Source organism: Neolamprologus brichardi, chromosome 15 (assembly GCF_056152115.1).
Source record: "Neolamprologus brichardi isolate AB-2024 chromosome 15, ASM5615211v1, whole genome shotgun sequence".
NCBI classification, from domain to species: domain Eukaryota; kingdom Metazoa; phylum Chordata; class Actinopteri; order Cichliformes; family Cichlidae; genus Neolamprologus; species Neolamprologus brichardi.
Genome location: NC_142118.1, coordinates 34,924,744 through 34,944,478, shown reverse-complemented (window position 1 = coordinate 34,944,478; position 19,735 = coordinate 34,924,744). Strand labels below are relative to the sequence as shown.

General features: G+C 38.3%; 2 protein-coding genes across 7 annotated transcripts in view; one reads left to right on the top strand and one right to left on the bottom strand.

Moving 5' to 3' along the window:
• Window positions 1-969: 969 nt before the first annotated feature.
• polr2h (RNA polymerase II, I and III subunit H) lies at window positions 970-3,763 on the bottom strand. The gene is made up of 6 exons (XM_006791982.3): window positions 3,583-3,763; window positions 3,062-3,154; window positions 2,570-2,653; window positions 2,026-2,119; window positions 1,777-1,860; window positions 970-1,553 (listed from the first exon to the last, which is right to left on the bottom strand). The coding sequence occupies exons 2-6, from the start codon at window positions 3,132-3,134 to the stop codon at window positions 1,436-1,438; spliced, it is 453 nt and encodes a 150-aa protein (XP_006792045.1). The 5' UTR covers window positions 3,135-3,154; window positions 3,583-3,763; the 3' UTR covers window positions 970-1,435.
• Window positions 3,764-4,091: 328 nt separating this feature from the next.
• Window positions 4,092-19,735, top strand: part of armc9 (armadillo repeat containing 9) — a 30,040-nt gene continuing 14,396 nt past the window's right edge. For 3 of the 6 annotated variants that reach the window (XM_006791987.3, XM_035908256.2, XM_006791983.3), the window contains exons 1-18: window positions 4,092-4,276; window positions 4,496-4,693; window positions 4,895-5,020; window positions 5,232-5,402; window positions 7,293-7,448; window positions 7,564-7,656; window positions 9,069-9,093; window positions 9,620-9,777; window positions 10,103-10,201; window positions 10,906-10,941; window positions 14,920-14,954; window positions 15,056-15,167; window positions 15,467-15,559; window positions 16,590-16,680; window positions 16,897-17,020; window positions 17,154-17,293; window positions 18,705-18,781; window positions 19,270-19,344. In XM_006791987.3, coding sequence (XP_006792050.2) covers window positions 4,643-4,693; window positions 4,895-5,020; window positions 5,232-5,402; window positions 7,293-7,448; window positions 7,564-7,656; window positions 9,069-9,093; window positions 9,620-9,777; window positions 10,103-10,201; window positions 10,906-10,941; window positions 14,920-14,954; window positions 15,056-15,167; window positions 15,467-15,559; window positions 16,590-16,680; window positions 16,897-17,020; window positions 17,154-17,293; window positions 18,705-18,781; window positions 19,270-19,344 — 1,662 coding nt within the window. In that variant the 5' untranslated portion in view covers window positions 4,092-4,276; window positions 4,496-4,642. The remainder of the gene's footprint in view (window positions 4,277-4,495; window positions 4,694-4,894; window positions 5,021-5,231; window positions 5,403-7,292; window positions 7,449-7,563; window positions 7,657-9,068; window positions 9,094-9,619; window positions 9,778-10,102; window positions 10,202-10,905; window positions 10,942-14,919; window positions 14,955-15,055; window positions 15,168-15,466; window positions 15,560-16,589; window positions 16,681-16,896; window positions 17,021-17,153; window positions 17,294-18,704; window positions 18,782-19,269; window positions 19,345-19,735) is intronic. The other 3 variants (XM_006791984.3, XM_006791985.3, XM_006791986.3) reach the window with 3 other exon arrangements.

Sequence of the window (19,735 nt, the reverse complement as noted above, 5' to 3'; positions counted from 1 at the left end):
CCTTCTTCTTTCTGTTGCAAGACCATTTAACAAGATACATGATGGTAGTGCTGTGCGATACTGCAAATTTTGCTATCGATCTGATACAAAGAACTGCACTTCTTGCTTATATGTGCTTTATTAGACAAGCGTCACTATTGCAAAAAATAAAACCCTTTGAACCCCTTGGACTGAATCTGGATATTCGCTAATGAGTGTGGATTCAATCATGCTGATTAATGCAGTTTAGGAATAGGAGAGAGCATAGGCAGGGTGAAGTGGGTGGAGATGAGTGTCAGGGGTGATTTGTGACAGGAGGCTAGCAGCAAGGGGGAAAAAGAAGGTTTATAAGACGAGAGTGAGACCTGCTATGATGTATAATTTGGACAGTAAGACTAGAAAGTGAGTGTATCAGAGGGAGAGAGAGAGAGAGAGCTCACGTCAAGTGTTTTGGAGATAAAGTTGGAGAGCCAAGGGATGATGATGAGGAATAGTGGATTTGTTGGACAAAGGATGTTGAAAACGGAGATACCAAGCAGGAGGAAAAGCAGAAGACCTCGGAGAAGTTACATCGTTTCTTTATTGCATCACTAAACTCTAGTCTGAGTTAGACAAAAATGTTCCCCATCTTGTGACTTCCATTAGAAGAAAAACCCGCTTTCCATACAAAAAGCTGCCTGTGTACACTTGATTAAATTTTCTGTCTCTCGTGTGTTCACATTTTAGTTTGTTGGCATGTAGAACATTTCCCGTCACACTGTGAAGTCCCACACATGAGGTAGGATTACCTCATGTGTGTTGCTAAATCTTCCTTTTAGTGAGATTTAATCTTTGGGCATTAATCATGTGTGTTGCTCCTTTTACACATGCTTAAGGTTTTGCTCTGTGGTTGTGGATCCCTTGTTGCCTCCTGTGCAGAGTCAGAATGACATCAGCCAACATGCATTGTTGCTGTTGTGAGTAGGCTGAGGATAAATGGCCCATTTGAGGTCTGCAGGAGGAATGAATGGAGCCAAAAACTGCAAACAGATTTATTGGAACTGTAATTACAAACCTGAAAGTTCACCGTTCTGAACTACTTTATTCAATTAGCACTGTTTCTTTATAGAACCATCTTCCATCCTAATTATAGCAGCACACATGATGCCTGTGTAATAATGTTAGACTCACCCTTCTTGCAGAGTACAAGGATAATTAAATGTTTGTTTGAGAGCAGTTGCTAAGATATAAGGAAGAATAAACATGCCAATGTGTATAAAAGAAGTCTTTATTTACAGTTTGTCTGCAGGTGGAGTCGGTAGCAGTTCTTATGTGCCACAGTGTTTAGTCTTTAGTCCATCCTGATGGAGGAATGAGAATCAACAAAATAAAAAAGTTTCCGACAGCCTCCTTGTAGATGCTCCATATAATTTTAAGGTTGACTGGTGAACCATGGGCGGGTGACCACAGGTTTGTTTTAGAAGGCCAGCTTCTTCATGAGCAGGTAGACCCTGGAGTCCACTTCAAAGCCGTGAAGATTGTTGGCATCTCCCTGTAGCCTCATGAGGAGGCCTCCATAAGACACATAAGCAGAGCTGAAACAAGAAAAACACACAAGAAATTGGAATAGCACAAACCAACGGCAGAGTCTGGAAAAGTTATCACACAGGCAAATTCAAATGTGATCTCATTTCCATACATAGTTTCACAGAAAGGTCATCTTCTCTGTTAGAAACACAGTTTTGTTCCAGCGGATTATTAATTTCAGTAAATATATGACATAATAGTCATTTTGAGAAAACTAAGCACTTCACTTACAGACGTGTGGCAGCTTCTGTTGAAGTTTCATCGCCCTCAATCTTGTAAACTTTCCCATACATGACATAATCAAACTGGTCTGCTCTGGAAATTTAAACAAAGTGGAATGAGTGTGAAAGTCATTTTGTAAATTAAAAGCGTAAGAAAGTATTAGCAATGTTATTATTCCTAAATATGCCAATAAAACAGCATTTTTTTTGTGCTAAAGTTCCACAAATTACAACTTTAAATTGGAAGCAGCTGTCTTACCTTGACGGTCGGTCATCCTGAGGATTGTACTCTCCATCGTCTGGTGTTCCATCTTCATATAACGTGCTGGCAATCACCAGTCTAAACTTGTCACCTTAATGAAAGAGGTATATTACAACAAACTAGCTTTATCATATTGTGCATTTGGACACTCTGGGTTACAGATACAATTCTGACACATGGTTCTTCAAGGCTTTTTACTCATAGAGCTGGGTTCTTTTGGGTTGAGTAAATGTTATTATACAGCTATTACATGACTCACTTGCACGTGAACAAGTCAAATATTGAGTGGGTCAGAGGATACATTAACGAGCAATCATATTTTTTATGTATTACAGTATAATCTTTACTTTTGAAGAGTGCCAGTTTATTCTGATAAAATATTCTAAATAGCTGACATAGTCATTTGCTAGAATTATACTGTATATAGGACCGGTTTACACCATTGTATTTGATACATATTAACTAACAAATGACTTCCAATTTAAAACAAAACAAAAACACAAAGACACACAGGGACAAAAAAAGAAGGCTTTTTTCTTACCAAGATCAACAGGATAGATCTGAATGTTTACATCCAAGATGAGGTCCATCTTGAACGATTCACTTTCACAATGCAGACGGGATACTGCAGATTAACAGTTGAAGAGTTTCTATTAGATAATTTATTGTTTGTTTGTTTTTTTTATTAAATGGCGTTAACGAAGATCAACAATAACTAAAATAATGCCTCTTGTTGATAATCAAAGTTAGACTGGTTCATGATTGGCCAGAAGTTGTGTGTTTGGATACTTGAAAGGTTTAATACTTAATATCAGATCCCTTTCACTAAGAAGAACTGCACTTGGGTTATAAGTTAAACTTTATCTATATCGAGATCAAATTACGTTAAAAGAGTGTGGATCAATGGCTAATAATCTGTCTGTTGTGTCTGAAACTACTAGTAGGGCAGTACAGACTAGAGATTTTTAAAACAAGCAATTATCTGTTGGTTGGTGTTATAATTTCACTTTTTTAATGATAATATTACACACACCTCTGTCAAACTTCTTGCCATCTGGATCGATATCTTTTACATCAAAAATATCCTCAAAAAGAATTCCAGCCATCTCTCTCCGAGTCTGTCAGTCTGTAAAAAGAGGGGAAAATAAAGACAAAAACACAAAACGAAGCCACTTTTATTAGACTGAAACCATTACTGAAACTTAAAACCCACCCTGCCAGTACAAGAAACACACTTCACTGAAATTCACAGAAACTTGTGTTTGCTTATCTTATTGTTTCCCCCCGTCTATTCTGTGCACAACTACAGCTGAAAAATCTTAACCACTAATCATACATTAATGAAACAACTGTGTATCACAACTTAAAAAAACCTTCAAACCTTAATAATTCGTGCATTTGTTTTTGACCATTTAACAGTAATCTAACACCCGTTGTTGCCGAATCAGTTAGCGAAAGTATTAAGGTCTTGGCAAAGCTTTTTCAACTTTAGCATCTCTCATTCATGCTAATTGCTAGCCTTAGCATATTGGCCAAACGATTCCAAAAACTTACCTCAAGTTTTGATATTATACTGTAAGTTCAATGACGTCGCGCTCACTTGGGTTTTCACTCTGCGACGGGGAGTATTTAATTTTGCGCTAGATGTCTTATTTAGTAAAAATTTCATTCATTATTATCCCAAACAGACTGTACCGCGCAGGAACAATGTGCTCAACCTTTGACATAGAAAGTGCTTCCGGTTTGAAATACGGAAAGAAAGAGTATAAAAGTAAATATATAACACAATTAGATAAAGACAGATATACCATTTTTTTCAGCCACAGACAAAAAAAACGTATAATAAAAAAAAATACCTGCTTATCTGCTCTTTCTCTACGTTAATATTCGAAACAAATATATAGGTTTTCCAGCTAGTTTAAAAAATAAATGGTCTCATGAGATACCTTATTATTGTTATAAAGTCAAAAAGAGCAAAAGAAAATCACAATAATCTGCAAAGAATACGTAAGAACCAAATCGCATCCTTTCGTCAATGTTTACGACATTTGCCACTACTTTCCAGTCTATTCGGTTGCTAGGTGTTTTTTAGCGTCCTGTCTGTGTACTGTTGCTAGCTAATGGCTATCTAACCAATATAAGTTGCAAATGAAGACCACAAATCCTCACAAAAATGGACGGTTCTACGCGTGAGCGCCTCGGAAGAGTCAATGAGATGTATTCACCAAGTACCTGATATACGAACGAGGTAATGATGTTAATGCGCTCTCTTTATGTCGCATAACGTTAATTGATGAGCTAGCTTATTAGCTAGCTTGTGACATCTTGACGCTGTCTCTGATGTCTTACTGTGATGAAAATAATTCACTTTTAAGGCAAATGTGCTTAAATTTTAGATTGTAACGTAAAATCGCCATCAGTTGTATCTTTGTTGATGTTTTTCTCTCTCTGTGTGTTTGTGTGTTAGTTGCTCAAACCATTGTGCTGTCCAATTCAAACAGACCGCAAAATACTAACTCGGAGCGAAAACGTTATTGAATGAAAGTGGGACTCTTTGCTGCCGGATATTTTAAAGCTTTTCGGTACTCACACGAGTTCCAAGGAGGCAGCCAATATGGGGGACATCTCGGCAAATGAAACCGATCTTCTTGGGATGATTAAGGAGGTAGCACGTTTCTTCTGTAAACTGCCATATGCAAATTGCAGTGAGCATTAATAGAAATTAAGTAATCGCAATGCACAACTTTCATATATAGCGTTTCTACAATAAATTATGCATAGATGATTGAAAGTATATTTACATTCTGCTCTGATTGAGGTGGTATGTCACGTGTGTTTATTTGTATTTTTTTTCTTTTCTTTGTAGTACCTCAAATTTGAAGAATTTGAAGAAACTCTTCACAGTTTTGAGAATGAGTGCAAAAGCAAAGGCAAACTCCTCTCAAAGCCTCGAGGGAATACTCTCAAAGACTCAAAGACACGTGTCATTCAGGTACATTTTGATTTTTCATGGAGGTGTGATGGTAAAAAGTGGAAAAGACTATTTGATTAGAAAATGCTAATTAACATGTAAATATTGCAACCTCAAAGCAAAGTTCAAATTGATGTATTTGTCTGTATTAATTGTAAAGATCTGTAATAGTCATGTACATTGAGACTCAATTATTACTGTGTGATAAACCACAAAAAATTTGACTTTTTAGAAAGACCTTCTCAGCTCATTTGATGATGGAGACCACAGGGTGTTCTTTGAACTGTGGACAGAGAATATTCCCCACAGAGTTAAAGACACTGATGCTGAGGCCCAGGGACTGGAGTTCTACCTTTACATCCACTTTACAATCTACCCACTGAGGAGGCACCCTGTAGGACATGTATGTATTTACATGTGTATTTACATGTGTATGTGTCTGTTAATACTTATGTCATTATGTGCTGTTTTTCATATGTCCACTAAGCTGCGCCAGAGTCTTATTTTCACCCTTCTGTGGCAACAATTTTGTGGATCTCTTACAATATGAAATACCTTTTATCATGAAGTCAATTGGAGTTTGAGTTCATTTATTTATACAGATTTGTAAAAAAAAAACCTTATGCTTCTTTTAGCAAAACATGCAATCATAATTGAAGATGTATTGCGTCTTCTTAAGTGACCCCTTAAGCCAGGGGTGTCCAAACTTTTTTCACTGAGGGCCACATACATAAAAATATAGGAGGGGCTGGGCCACTTACTAGAAATCAGGTATATAACCTTAACTTTACTGTATTAAAGTTAGAAAAAATCACTTAAAAGTGGTCAAATGTGTTATATTGTTGAATATAATTAAAGACAAAACTGCCTTCATCACAGCTTTCCATAAATGGATCTTTATTGATTTATTCAGAAAAAGCTTTGGTAGCTCATTCTCAGAACAGCAGCCTCAGATTTCCTCTTAGACAGTTTTACAGTACAGAGAAAAAACAATAAAGGGGAAAATGGGACGGGTACATTTCAAGTTTGTTATTTCAGTTATTAGGCTTAGCAAAACATCTATTAACGTCCGTTTGAAACGATTATCAACATTAACAGACTGAACTGGACTTAATAACAGGAGTCCATATAATTTTAGTAAATTATTCTGGTGAGTATCAGCTGCGCTGGGTATGTAAATCGGGCCATCCAGCTGCGGTGCTGATCGTACGCCACTCCTGGCAAAAATCCAGACAAATGTCACTTGATCAAGGAGCAAGTCTGCATCAGATGAGATCAGCTGACTACGTGTGCGTGCGCTGTGCATATAAAGAAAGTGGTGCGCAAAAGCAGGGTAGTGACATAATTGATGCACATTATTGATATTTGAAGCATGTGTACCTGCACATGCATGCTTATTAACACACAGATACTGTGGAATATATTTTTTACTCACCTAAAGCGCTCGTGCTCTCATCCACTCCCCGCAAAAAAAATTAGCAGCTATGCGGCGTCTGTGGCAATGGAGTAAAAATCAAAAGCACAGCTTTATCAGACAGTTGCAGTTTAATGTTGGCTGACGAGTCTTCAATTTGTCGCACAACTGTATTTCTGGACATGCTGACGTTGTTGAAGTCCTGCACTTTTTCCGGGCACATTATTTCGGTGACTTTAACGAGGCCGTGTTTTATGAGGTCTCCATCTGAAAAAAGCTTGCCATGTCTTGTGATGAGTTGGGCGACCTCATAGCTGGCTATTGTAGCCTTTTCCTGGACAATTTGAGCACGAAAAAAAATACTGTTGCTGACCCTGCAGGAGAGCTACCATTTGCTTTAATTTCTGCTCTCGCTCAGCACCAGTGTAGGATGCATAGGCCTGATGTTTGGTTTCATAATGACGTCGTACATTATACTCTTTCATAATTGCCACAATTTCAGTGCAGATCAAACAGACACACTTCCCCTTGAATTTTTTGAAGAAATATTTACTCTCCCACCGTGTCTGAAATTTTCTGCACTCACTTTCTACCTTTCGCTTCTTTGGTTCTGCCATGTTTAGTAACTTGGAGATAATTTTTTTTCTGTGATTTGCCTTTTTGGTGGAGCAACTGCCTTGATCAACAGCAGCTCCCCCTGGTGTTAAAACTAAGAAGTGCAATACACATATTCTATTCTATTTATAAAATTACTTGCGGGCCAATTAAAAATGGACCGAGTTTGGACACCCCTGCCTTAAGCTTACCTGATTTAGTTATTTATTTTTTTAAATTTTGTTCATGAATTGTTTTTGATGGACATCTCAAATCTACCTCAAGGACCGTGCTGAGTTTGAAGAGAGGGTTTCCTTCTTCAGGCAGTACCTGGAAACTCGAGGAGAAGCTCTGAGCCAGACCACAGAGTTTCTGCCTTACTATGCTTTGCCTTTTGTTCCCAACCCCACTGTCCACCCTTCTTTCAAACAACTGTTCCAGGTATTACACTTATAGAATATTACCTTGCTTTTAGCCATCTAGTACAGTTACTAAGTCACACTGTGAGAATGAACATCACCATACTTCATATTTAACTTCTGTTTCATGTTTTTAGGATTCCTGGATGCCAAAATTGAGAGATAAGCTGGAGCAGTTCCTGTCAGTGATACTTAAGCCATCTAACAGCCCAAGGCTGATGACTTTATATGTATCCTTCTACTGTGCTTCACTAATGAGCCATTGCTGGGAAAACAGATGTGTACAGATGTACAAATGGATTTGTCTGTCTTGTTTTGATTTCAGTGAGATGGCATTAGCGACAAATCTAACAGGAGGGCATCTGAAACTAATAGAAAATTAACAAAATTCATATTTTCATTCATTGCACAAACCCACGTCACAGGTAAACGGTTGTCAAGTAAAACATAACTTTTGTCAATTAAATTCTCAATTCCAGCTTTTTACATTAACAGATTACTAGGTTAGGTAGTTTAACAGGCTTCAGTGAAACTTATAAAACTTAGCAAACAGTAAAAATCTAGCAATTTCGTTGAAGGCAAGGTATGATGTGTAGAAAATAAACCCACTGAGGAGCAAAAAAACTTGCCTTCTTTAGCTGGACTGCACATTTAAATGTAGAATAAAAATATGTTCTGTAGGTGAATAAGGAATTCTTTAACAACCAGTCTCTTGTAACATGTTTGATCATGTGACAACCTGAGAGACGTACCACGAAGAGAGATTGACGGGTTAGTGAGTTATGTTGAATTAAAAGTCAGTTTTGATTAAAAAATATTCTGGAATTGCCAAAATTTTACTTACTTACTACTTACTGTAAAGTTACAGTAATTCAACCTGTGAACTTTTTTTGAGAGCACAGTCGGAAACACAAAACCCAGCCTAAAAGAGAAAGTTGATAACAACCGTCATGACAACCATTGTCCCCAACTGGGGTTTTAGATTTTATCAAGTTAGCTAATGCACAGAAAGAAACAAAGTTATTCTAACCTCCTCAGAGTAGAAGGGCAGGCAAAGGTAATGGAATTATTGGGATACTGGAAACCCACCACATAGACTTTGCTCAGTACATATTTGTGAAACTAAACTGGCCAACTTTCAAAGCTTTGTAAAATAAAAAGCTATGGGCTAAAAAAATGTTTCTAGTGAAATACAAAATGAACACGGTTACCAAAAGGGGGAACATTTGAGCATCAGTGTTTTTTGGCTCAGCCAATTAATAACATTTACATTTGCTTACACGACATTTATAGGGTACTTAGGTGAAAGTAGGAACACAACCAGTTGTCGTTGTTTGTTGTCTGCTACCTGGGGCGCATGCACATCTGGTATGTTGTAATGTAAAGTCTGTGCTGCTTTCAGGAAAACAGATGTCCGTGTGGACCACGCTCAGCATCTCATGATGAAATTTGCATCACTTGGACTCAAACCGACAGAGAAAGCATAACTGAGGCTTCAGATATTAATTAGTTCCATCTGCAGTCCTTTTACTAATTATTTCATTTGTATGTAATTCCTGATGAAACCATTAACAAGGGAATAAATACAGGAGAAATGTTTGATTTGTCTCTAAGTATGTGATCTTTAACCAGCTTCATGCAGAAGGAGAGTGGAAGGAGTACTAAAGGTAATTACCCCATCATAGAGTCTACCTTTTCGTGCATTGCAGTTTGCAGTTCTTCACCCCAACAGCTGTTTCTTATTGCCAGTTATTCAGTTTTTTCTTTCTTTCAACTTTGCATAATCTCAAAGGGAACAAAGGCTCAAGGCCACACCTTCTCATTAATCAGTGGTCAACTAATACTACAGATAAAGAAGTCATGTTAGCGTCACCCATTATACATCTGTTTGCCAAGGATTTTTTGCTTGATTCATTTGTATAATGTGGAAAGTATTATTTACGTAATAACACTTACATAACTCTCACTAATGGATAAAAAACATGTTAAATATTGATAAAGGTTAGTAGAAAAGTCAATGATGAGATTGGTGTTGGAGAGGTTGATTAAAAATGGCATTTCAGAATATTGTTTAATTTTTAAATGATTTTCTTGACATCTGAAAGGATAACAGGCATTTTCACCTAATGCATGTAAGCCAGTGTTGGTTTCTGCAGTCTCCGTCTTTTTCTGTTTGTTTGGGTGAATGCACAGAGGCCACGCAGCAGTTACAGCTCCAGCTGGCTGAATCAGATCGCCGCATCACCAGCTACGTACGGAAGTTCAACAAGATGCAAGCTGACTACCATAACCTGATTGGAATCACTGCTGAGTTGGTCGACTCATTGGAGGCCACAGTCAGCGGAAAGATGGTAGGGCAGGCTAATTGTGGGACAAACAAGCACACATTCTGTCAGACATGCAACAGATACGAAGTCCATAAGCATGGCACAAGTTAGAAAAGAATGCGTGCACAGAGGGGAAAAAACCCCAAAATTTGCATATTCAAAGTCCAGTGGTGTGCATGCGAGCGGCAACAAGAAAATCTTTTGAGGTGCAAAATGGATTGAAAATGTATATGAAAATGTATATGAAAATGTCTATGAAAAGTGGAAAACTGGAATACACTATTAGTACCCTGCTCTTCTCGCATAAACAGTATTTTAAAGCTCAGGGGAGCGTGCCTTGTTTTTGCAGATCTCCCCCGAGTACCTGCAGAATGTGTGTGTTCGCCTGTTCAGCAGCCAGATGAGACAGAGTGTGATGCAGAGCACAGACTTCACCAGGCCAGGCACTGTGAGTTGCAGCACACAGTCTTAGCTCTATTCCTTCCCTCTTCTTCACGCCTCAGAATAGTAACAACAACACCTGGCCCCAACTTAATGTGATTTTATTGAAGCATAGAGTATGCATAGCAAACAGTGAGGAGATAAGAGCCGCAATCAGGGAAAAATGCACTTAAGGAGTGTTTACATTATGTACAAAAAGACATCTTTGTTCCTTTTACGTAAGCTGTCTAGTCATTCTGTTGTGTGCATCCTAGAATGAGTGCTTCCTGGATCCTGGAGTTGAATAAATACAGTCATTGTTGGAAAGTCAAATGTACACAACGCAAATTTCCAATAAGCAGTCACATACATTTACATAATCATCTGCCTTGGAAATGTAACTGTGTTTCTCCCATAAAGACGACATTTAAAGGTGTCAAGACGGGTCAGAGTTACATTAAATCTTAAATCCTTGCTGCTGTTATTAAGCTTCTTTTTCTGCCTCTTATGTGCCACCGATAATCAAAAGGCTGTAGAAAAGCTCCCAACCGACCTAAAAAACTGTCCACAGCTTGACAATCATGCTTGCTGTCAGCGGCCTTCATTGTGGTTTTGACCTCTGGCTTGTGAAATCTTGTTTCTTTCTATTTGAACTGAACAACATTTTTTTCTGTGTTTTGTGTGTGTGTGTGTGTGGTTTTTTTTGCTTGTGTGACGCTTTTGTCCCCAAAGGGATATTACTCTATGAGTCCCTATGATGATGGCTATGTAAGTTTCATATATTTTCATCTTTACATTTTCTTATTGCTCAGGTCCCCAGTTCTCATCTAGCTTCTGCCTCGGTGTCTCCCTTTTCCCTCCTGTTGTTGTCTTTATGTCCTTCATGACCTCCTAACATATTTCTTCATCACACCCTCCTGACTATATGTGCATTCCCACTAGATTGTCCCAGTTTAAACGTATGTTTGGCTTTATTTGCAGTAAGGATGACACCTTTTGTCAGACCACTTGTTATGGCAAACACAAACACCCTTAGGGCATATGTCATCATGACATTCACTCGCTCCCAGAAGATAACAGTCATTGTTCCTCAACTCTCATTTTAGCTTTTAGCTCTTAACTTATCTCTCAGTTTCATTTTTCTTCTCTTATGCTTATTGTTATTTTTTGTTTTGTTTGTTTTTCAGATTATAGCCATATAAAATGACAGAACAAGAATGGCCATCACAGGGTGCTTTGATTTAAAAGGATTACTCGCATGCTCGGGTTCTCAAACAGGACAGGTTATATTACCGCTATTTGAAAGGCAGCAACAAGAACACTTCATGTAGGATTCTTAACAACCTTAAAAACAGGAACTCAGGGTCAACATATCAAATTTGCTGTTTTTAGGTATAGTTAAACATTTAAAAATGAGCTGCCATAGCTAGTAAACTTTACTTTAAACCACTGTTACGTAGCAGTTTAAAGCTAAGCAGGTCAACATACCTGCTTAGCTTCATAAAGTATTTTTGAGGATAGTCTTTTTTCTCATTTAGGCTTGCTAGTTTAATGTAAGTGAGTGCAAGGCCATAATTTATCCTCAGTATCAGAGTCTTTGTCTTTGTACATTATCAATCTTTCTTTTATTGCTGTTGGGACCAAGACATAAAGTCTTGTAGTTAGACAATAGCATCAACAGTCCATGATTTTGGTTGTAACCACAATGTAAAAACAGATCTAAATATCCTGAAGACACACTGAAAAGATGAAAAAACATAAAAAGCATTTCACTTTTATTCAAAGAATTTAAAAACAAATCAAGACTCAAAATTTAGGTAAAACTTGGACATAAAGTCTTGCTGCAAGCAAGTCTCCCCATTCTGCAGCTATCTTGGTAAAGACTCCAGCCAGTTATTTGGGCAGGATGAATGACTAAATGAAGGGGGGGAGAGTCATTTTTATTTTCAAGGATCAAAAAAGAACATCTAAAAACTGTGCTAATTCAGTTTAGGGTTGCAGCTTACATTATTGGTTTAAATATACAGGGTGGGCCATTTATATGGATACACCATAATAACATGGGAATTGTTGGTGATATTAAAGTCCTGTTTGTGGCACATGAGTATATGTGAGGGGGCAAACTCCTCAAGATGGGTGGTGACCATGGTGGCCATTTAGAAGTCGGTCATCTTGGATACAACTTTTGTTTTTCCAATAGGAAGAGGGTCATGTGACACATCAAACTTATTGGTAATGTCACAAGAAAAACAATGGTGTGCTTGGATTCAACGTAACTTTATTCTTTCATGAGTTATTTACAAGTTTCTGACCACTTATAAAATGTGTTCAATGTTCTGCCCATTGTGTTGGATTGTCAATGCAACCCTCTTCTCCAACTCTTCACACACTGGTAGCAACACCGCAGAAGAAATGCCAGCACAGGCATCCAGTATCCGTAGTTTCAGGTGCTGCACATCTCGTATCTTCACACCATAGACAATTGCCTTCAGATGACCCCAAAGATAAAAGTCTAAGGGGGTCAGATCGGGAGACCTTGGGGGCCATTCAACTGGCCCACGATGACCAATCCACTTTCCAGGAAACTGTTCATCTAGGAATGCTCGGACCTGGCACCCATAATGTGGTGGTGCACCATCTTGCTGGAAAAACTCAGGGAACGTGCCAGTTTCAGTGCACAAAGAGGGAAACACATCATCATGTAGCAATTTCAAATATACAGTGGCCTTGAGGTTTCCATTGATGAAGAATGGACCCACTATCGTTGTACCCCATATACCACACAAAACCATCTCTTTTGTTGTTCCAACAGTCTTGGAGGGATCCATCCAATGTGGGTTAGTGTCAGACCAATAGTTGTAGTTTTGTTTGTTAACTTCACCATTCACATAAACGTTTGCCTCATCACTGAACAAAATCTTCTGCATGAACTGAGGGTCCTGTTCCAATTTTTGTTTTGCCCATTCTGCAAATTCTGTGCGCCAATCTGGGTCATCCTCGTTGAGATGCTGCAGTAGCTGGAGTTTGTAAGGGTGCCATTTGTGAGTAGCTAATATCCGCCGAAGGGATGTTCGACTAATGCCACTCTCCAGTGACATGCGGCGAGTGCTACGCTGTGGGCTCTTGCTGAATGAAGCTAGAACAGCCACTGATGTTTCTTCATTAGTGACAGTTTTCTTGCATCCATATTTTGGCAAATCCAACACTGAACCAGTTTCACGAAACTTAGCAAGCAGTTTGCTGACTGTAGCATGGGAGATGGGTGGTCTCGTAGGGTGTCTTGCATTGAAATCTGCTGCAATGACCCGGTTACTGCGTTCACCAGATATCAACACGATTTCGATCCGCTCCTCACGTGTTAACCTCTTCGACATGTCAATGGCTGTGAACAAAGAGAAACTTGTAAATAACTCATGGAAGAATAAAGTTACGTTGAAACCAAGCACACCATTGTTTTTCTTGTGACATTACCAATAAGTTTGATGTGTCACATGGCCCTCTTCCTATTGGAAAAACAAAAGTTGTATCCAAGATGGCCGACTTCTAAATGGCCACCATGGTCACCACCCATCTGGAGGAGTTACCCCCCTCAACCCCCTCACATACTAATGTGCCACAAACAGGACTTTAACATCACCAACCATTCCCATTTTATTACGGTGTATCCATATAAATGGCCCTCCCTGTAGTTGACTTTCCTGCCACCACACAGTCGTTTTAAAATTTAGCTTGTATGCGCTTCAATGCAAACACTAGATTTCAGGTTCAACATATAATTGGCTCTTTGGTGGCATTGACTGAACACCTCCATCTTTGTCTTTGCAGAAACCTGGATTTCTGTTCTGTCAGCCGTCTGCTGTTGTCAGAAGTACCTTTGTTTAGCTTTATGGTTCTCTTCTTACTAAGCAGCATATTTGATTGTCGCTTTAAATATGACCTTCTGGTTGCTTGGTGCGCCAGTGTCAAATGTCCCAGAAAAACATATTATCATGTGTACATGGGCACCAAATGTTTAGGGGGAAAGGAACTTGGGAAATAAGCCGGGTATCACTGTTCTGTTCTTTTGTTTGTTTGTTTGTTTGTTTTAGTATGCCAGACAAAGCGATACGTCCGTTTACACGGATCAGTGTTCTGACCTTATGGTTCTCCCACCATAGGTCCAGCCTCCTCCTCCTCCTCCTCCTTAGATTTGATTTCAGGGTTTTTCAAAATAAACTCAGAGTAAAAACTTTAATAGTCAGTTTCACCTTACTTAACACACAACAACACCTCGGTGATCAAGTTTTTGTTTCTTCTCCTGGGGTCAAAGTGGGGGGTCTTTCACTTGTTAGATATCAGTCGCTACATTCTGGAGCCATCTAAAAAACAAACCACAGATGGACTAATGTGTGACAAATGCAGAAGTATTAGCCTACCCTTTCTGGTACTGTTTCTTGGCCTCTTACTGCATAGATAATATTGCCAAACACTGTAATACTGTATGTCCCAGTACTCAGCATGTACCACATGCATGATGATGCATGTCTTTAAAACTACTAATGACATATTTACACATTAGCTAACTTGATTATCTTAGATTGGATGGACCAGATGGTAAGAGTAACATATGGTTAATGTTGCATGTGGTATGTTTTGCACACTTTAAAGTGATAAATAAAGTCAGATTGTAAAAAATACATGCATTAAAGATCCTCCTTTTTTTCTTCTCATTATCTCTGTTTTTTTTCCCTCTTCCTTCTCTTGTAGGCTTCCTCTATGCTACGAGCGTCCATTGCACCACAGTAAGTCTTCGTTTGGAAGAAATCATTTTTGTACCAATCATACAGTTTCATTAAACCCAAATAAAACAAGGCTGCTATCTCGTTTCTCTTTAAATCACCAGGAGACCAAAGGATGTGCCAATGTTGCCCTCGTTAGACTATGAGAAGCTTAAGAAAGACCTCATCGAAGGCTCAGAGAGACTTCAGTCTCTGCTACTTCAGGCACTGCGCTGGGTGAGAGTATTCTGTTTATTATCTCCAGCATTCTCCTTAGTGATAAGATGTCTCGTATTTATCTGATCATCAGCCTTCCTTGTGACTTCCTTGTGCTCCAACACTCGCTTATAACTTAAGATCAGTGTATTTATCCGTCTTCATCCTCAGAGAGTAGAATGCGTTAAGTACAGTTTAATTTGGGGCGTCCAGAAACTTGGGCAGTTTGTGAACCTGGACAAAAGAAGAGTGGCACTTATATTTACTTGGATTAGACTTTTGAGTGCTGATTGTCGGATCTGTTTCTAATTTCTTTTTAGAGACTCACCCGCTCACTCCCTGGTGAACAGAGAGATACTGTGCTTCAGGCTTACATCAGCAATGATCTTCTGGAGTGCTACAGTACTAAAGAGGTGGGGTTATAGCTTCACTATCATGCATGTTAACACTACCAAGTTCATTCAGAGGGCCTGTTAATTAACTTGTGAACGTGCAAATTTAAAACACGCCGTAAATAAAAGAATCGTAGAAATGTGGTGCTTCCAGACAAATTTAAACCAACACTTAGAACATAACTCGCTCGCAAAAAGGTTATGTTATCTTTACAAGGTGACTTTCATGACAAAGCTGGAGGTTATGGAAAAGGCAATCAAACTTGTAAACAAATTTTTTGACAGATTTCTAAAATATTACAGTCTTCTTGTTTTTATGACAGACGGTCTAATCTGTCAATTTGTTTAGCTCTGTAAGTCATATATTTAAATTTAGAGGAAGAAAATCGTTGTTTATGTTCTTAACATTATCAAATGTTTAGTAATTATTTTATATTAAGAGATCATTTGGACCCAATGGTGAGTCATTTAGAAATGGTTCCCAGTCTCAGCATAAGCACTTTCCTCTGAGAAGCTCAGATTGTGTCGCAAACTTTACCCTCATGAAAGACTTTTGACACACTGTGTTCTTTTTTCTTTTCTCTCATCATTTTCTTTTCACCTAGCCTTTAGCTTCAGGTGCTATGCTGAATACAATCTCTTTAGAGTGAATAACCCTTTCATAAATGCTTTCAATCTTTGTACTCCTGTGTATGTTTCAAGGTTTTCTAGGTATATCTAAGTGACTCTGCAATCATTTAAGGTGACTGTTGTTGAGATTTGGTGCTATATAAATAAAATTGAATTAAATTCTATAGCAACGCTGGAAGACTCTGCATTTAACTGAGGTGTTGGTCAGCGTACATAAATATGATGCCTTTAATTTTAAAGTGTTGCAAAAATGAACATTAAGGAAGGACAAATTTAAAAAAGATGCTACTTGTCAAATAAGTTACATTGTGTTTTATGTTTAAATTCATAGTCCTTGTCTCTAAGAAATTTTACTCTTCAAAAATGGTGAGTGGAAAAACTCACAGTGCACAACTTGCCCTACATTTGTTTGTTTCCTTAGAAAACTGTGCTTCATTTAATGAGATCAACAAACGAGATTGTCCGTCAATACATGGCTCGTCTCATCAATGCATTTGCTTCCCTTGCAGAGGGTAAGTTTAAAGCTGCCATTAGAGCTCATTAGGCATCATCATTTACTTTGTAAGTCGATTCCTGATGGCTTGACCTTACTGGCTTTCCGTTTCGAAGAAAAACTATTAATGATGCTCCACAAAAGCTAAACAGTAACTGTAGACAGCATTTTGTAAAAAGGAGACTTTAGAATGGCTGTGAATGCTTTCAAGATGTTCCTTTGATATTTATTACAGGTCGTGTTTACCTTTCCCAAATCCCCATTCTTCTGAAACATCTGACAGAAACACTCAGAAAGGAAGAAAAAGAATCTCTTACTCGGGAAAATGTCCTTGTGGCTCTGCAGAAACTCAGCCTCAGGTAGTTTTTAAAATTACTAGGGTTTTCTAAATCCTTTCTTATCTCGATTAATGTTTTTTAAATGAATATGTCACAATTTTTGTCCTTTTGACAAGCATGAATATTTGACCTTACATCATGTCTCGCCTGTTAGGAGGAGTCAGCAGACAGCCATGATTGCAGATGATCTGATTGGTTGGCTAGTGGATGAGCTCCAGGACTCAGACTGCCTCAGTGACTACAACCTGGAGTATTCTGCAGCTTTGCTTATGAACCTGTGTTTGCGAACAAAGGGTAAACATAAAAACATGCAGAACACAAATGTAGCTCAAAAATGTGAACACCAGACGGGCGGCATGGACACCTAAGTTTGTGAATGCGATAACACGAGAATGAGGTGACGTAGGAGCTTCAAACTGATACCACAGATGCACTTACTAAAAATCCAATGTATCGACAAATTCCACTTTCAGTGACCGCATCACGTTCTGTAAAAATTTTGTGAATGTGATAACTTGAGAACATGGAGATGTAGGATTTTGAAATTGATAGGTGTGTCTGGCCATGGCAGCTCTGGCCATTGGCAAATATATTTTTATTTTGCCAAGAAAATGGGAAATGGGTACTGTTTGTGAATCACATCAGTAACCAACTAAAGACTGAACTGAAGAAATAGGAACAAATTATGCTAATAACTAAATCCCTCAAAGTAGAATTTACAGTTGCCAAGTTGTCTTTATGCATGAATGGTTCAGAGGTCAGTGTTTAAGTGGCTTCACCAACAAATCAAAAAATCATTCCTCTGAAAATCGCGAGGTATAAAGACTGGTCTTTATACCTTACTATAAAGTAAATAAAATAACAATCTCACTCTGTGGAAGCAAAATGTGATAAACAAATAAAAGAAGGTGAGAGGGAGAGCTGGCTCAAGGCTTTTACAGGGCATTAAAGAATAAACACATTTCTTTTTAAGACTTTTTTTGACCCAGGCTTACAATTCCCTTATTGTCTTTCATCCGTGTTAAACGATGATTGGCTTTTATTTACTACACTATGCTACTGTGCTATATTTACTTTAAGACTGGTGTTGATTTTCTGTGTGCTTTTTTGTGTCTTTGTTTTTTTTCACTGTCCGTGAATAATTTCCAAGTCAAATAAGTCTTCACACCATGGGTTATACTCTAACGTTCATTCATAGAGCTTATTAATAGTCCATGCTATCATGAAAATCAGAACGATCTCGTTTTACGCCACAACGAGTCAAGGTCTAGGTTTGTTCCTGTTCTTTTTTTCTTTTTTTGCTGATACACTAAGGTTAATCATTGTCTAAGTTTGCATTGAAAGCAAACGTTTAGCTTTTCGGTCCTTCTGAATACATGTTTTCACTGCACTCTTGTTTTTACAATTATTTGTCTTCCATTTACGTCATATCTAGGATGTATTGCTTTCAGACGCTGCTCCCTCTTTTCTTTTCTTTTTTCCCAAAACATGTTTTTATTATATGCTGTACTTCTGGTCAATGTAGAATGCCACAATGAAATACTGTCCCACATTTGATTTATCAGTAATTGTATTGTCTTTCACGGAGAAGTACTGGGAAGTCATTAACCTGATTTATATGTATTAAATCAAATAAGAGTCCCATCATATTGCACACAGAAAAAGCGTTGCTAAATTTGTGTGCTGGATGGTTGTCTTTTTACAGGAAAAAGGAAGTGTGCAGAAAACGCCAAGCATGTGCTAAAAGTTTTGACTGACCTCCTTGGACATGAGAACCACGAGGTGATATACACATCTGCCAACACACAGCACAGATGTTGCATGCGCAGTGGTTGCAGTGTGCAAACAGAACAGATTTCTCGTGGTTGAAACTGATACAGGCTACACAACAAACAGTGTGTACTGCATGCAATAGGTGGAAAGTGCAGAATTAATGCCATTAAAGGATAGAAAATGACACGAGTTGCTAGCATATCATAAACTAAAACCGCCAACATTCATAAATGAACAGTCTCTCTACTGTTGTGTTACACTGTGTATTTATGTCCCTTGAAATGTCTTGCAGTCTTGGCATAAGTGAGCCATGACTACAGGAACATCAATAAAACATAGAAAGCACAGAGTTCATTGATTTTACTTATGTTAGCGGTCAGGTTGTTAAAAAAAAAAGCTTATCCACAGCACAAACATTAGTTCCTCTTTGTGGGCACACATCTCTAATTGCTGTATTTGAGACCATAGAGATAGAGGTGTGTCTGTGTCGCTTTCAGATTTGGCCATATGTGAATGGAGCTCTTTACAGCATCCTGTGCATTCCCTCTGTGCGACAGGAAGCCAGAGAGATGGTGAGATAGCAGTTTGCATTTTGCAGTTTGCATGTCTCTTCCTCTTCACTTTCCTCGGTAAACAACAGGTGTTCATTTAATAGGCAGAGAAAGTTGTAAATGGAAGTGTAGTTAAAATGTGGAGTTGCAATCACAAAAAGTATAAAAGATGGATGCAGCTTCCAGGTCTGCAAACTGAAGTCAATGCGATCAGCGAGACCTTTAAAACTTACTTTCTTTTAAAGTGGGGAACCCTGGGTCAGCACACCTTAATCAACCTTAATCGTTTTATCATTTCAATGAGGATTATCTAGTGTATTGACTAACAAATTTTAGCTAATTAGTTAGCCATTTTTTCATCAGAATCAATTATAAAAGGCCAAAATGGACACGGATGCAATCTCAGTGTTTT

Excerpts from the sequence above, each read along its gene's own strand:
- polr2h (XM_006791982.3), bottom strand. The coding sequence starts at position 3,134 with ATGGCTGGAATTCTTTTTGAGGATATTTTTGATGTAAAAGATATCGAT. Across the intron at positions 2,120-2,569 it reads GATCTATCCTGTTGATCTTG|GTGACAAGTTTAGACTGGTG; the intron begins GTAAGAAAAAAG and ends TCTTTCATTAAG. Across the intron at positions 1,861-2,025 it reads CAGGATGACCGACCGTCAAG|AGCAGACCAGTTTGATTATG; the intron begins GTAAGACAGCTG and ends TTAAATTTCCAG.